The 950-nt window shown below is 58.5% G+C and overlaps 1 protein-coding gene across 2 annotated transcripts in view; it reads right to left on the bottom strand.

Annotated features, from left to right (window-relative positions):
* The window catches only part of LOC108752862 (zinc finger protein 628-like), a 54,903-nt gene that overhangs the window by 25,861 nt on the left and 28,092 nt on the right, over window positions 1–950 (bottom strand). The window contains exon 4 of one of the 2 annotated variants that reach the window (XM_018494022.1): window positions 44–708. The exons of the other annotated variant lie outside the window; for it this stretch is intronic. Coding sequence (XP_018349524.1) covers window positions 115–708 — 594 coding nt within the window. The 3' untranslated portion in view covers window positions 44–114. Of the gene's footprint in view, window positions 1–43; window positions 709–950 lie in introns of those variants that run through there. 2 annotated transcript variants of the gene reach the window in all.

Genomic DNA, 950 nt, shown 5'->3' with positions numbered 1-950 from the left:
GGTGGTGGTGGTGATGGTGGTAGTGGTGGTGGTGGTGGTGGTGGTGATAGTGGTGGCGGTAGCGGCGGCGGCATGGCGGCGACGGCGGTCTTTGCTGCTGAGGCTAAGGCGAACTCAATGATGCGGCGGTGGCGGCGGTGGGGCCTCTTCCTCGGAGGGGTCCACTGGGCTCGGGGACAGGAACTTGCGCACATATTTCGGATAATGTGTCTTTTCGTGGGCCTTGAGTATCGTCGACCTCGAAAAGGTCTTGCCGCACAGCGTACACCGGAACGGCCGTTCGCCAGTATGCACACGACAGTGGTCCTTCATATGATGGCGCAGCTTGAACGCCTTACCGCAGAACTCGCACTTGAACGGCCGGTCGCCGGTATGCGCCGGTAGGTGGGCAATCAACGAGCCGACGTCCGGGAAGGACTTGCCGCAGAACTTGCAGAGGACGACGCCGGAGGTCGGGTCCGAGTGGGCCGCGAGTTCGAAGTCCATCGGCTCAATCGTACCCGCAGCGGGGTAGTGGGCCTCCGGCGGCAGGTGCATGCCGGGTTCGAGGCCCAGCTGAGCCTGCAGCTGCAGGTGGGCCGCCTGCTCGCGGTACTTGAGCGACTCGAGGCTGTGCGAGAGGATGTGCCGCGTCAGCTTGCTCTGGTGGAGGAACGAGGCACCGCAGTACATGCACGCAAACACCCGCTCATCCACACCCATCAACTCCTGCAACCAAACAAACAAGAACATCAACTTCTTGTCTTCCCTCCGGCGCTCTATACCCCCGCGGGAAAGACTCGTCTCCGCCTCTCTTTCTCTCTGAATTTTCTCTCTCTCTCTCTCTCTCTCTCTCTCTCACTCTCTCTCTCTCTCTCTCTCTCTCTCTCTTTCTTCAATTCTCTCCTCTCTTTTCTTTCTCTCTCTTTGTTTCTTTACTTTAATCTACTTCGAGTTACTGAACTATTTTC

The sequence above is a fragment of the Trachymyrmex septentrionalis genome, unplaced genomic scaffold, assembly GCF_001594115.1.
Source record: "Trachymyrmex septentrionalis isolate Tsep2-gDNA-1 unplaced genomic scaffold, Tsep1.0 scaffold62, whole genome shotgun sequence".
NCBI lineage: Eukaryota > Metazoa > Arthropoda > Insecta > Hymenoptera > Formicidae > Trachymyrmex > Trachymyrmex septentrionalis.
This window is presented reverse-complemented; position numbering and strand designations above follow the sequence as displayed.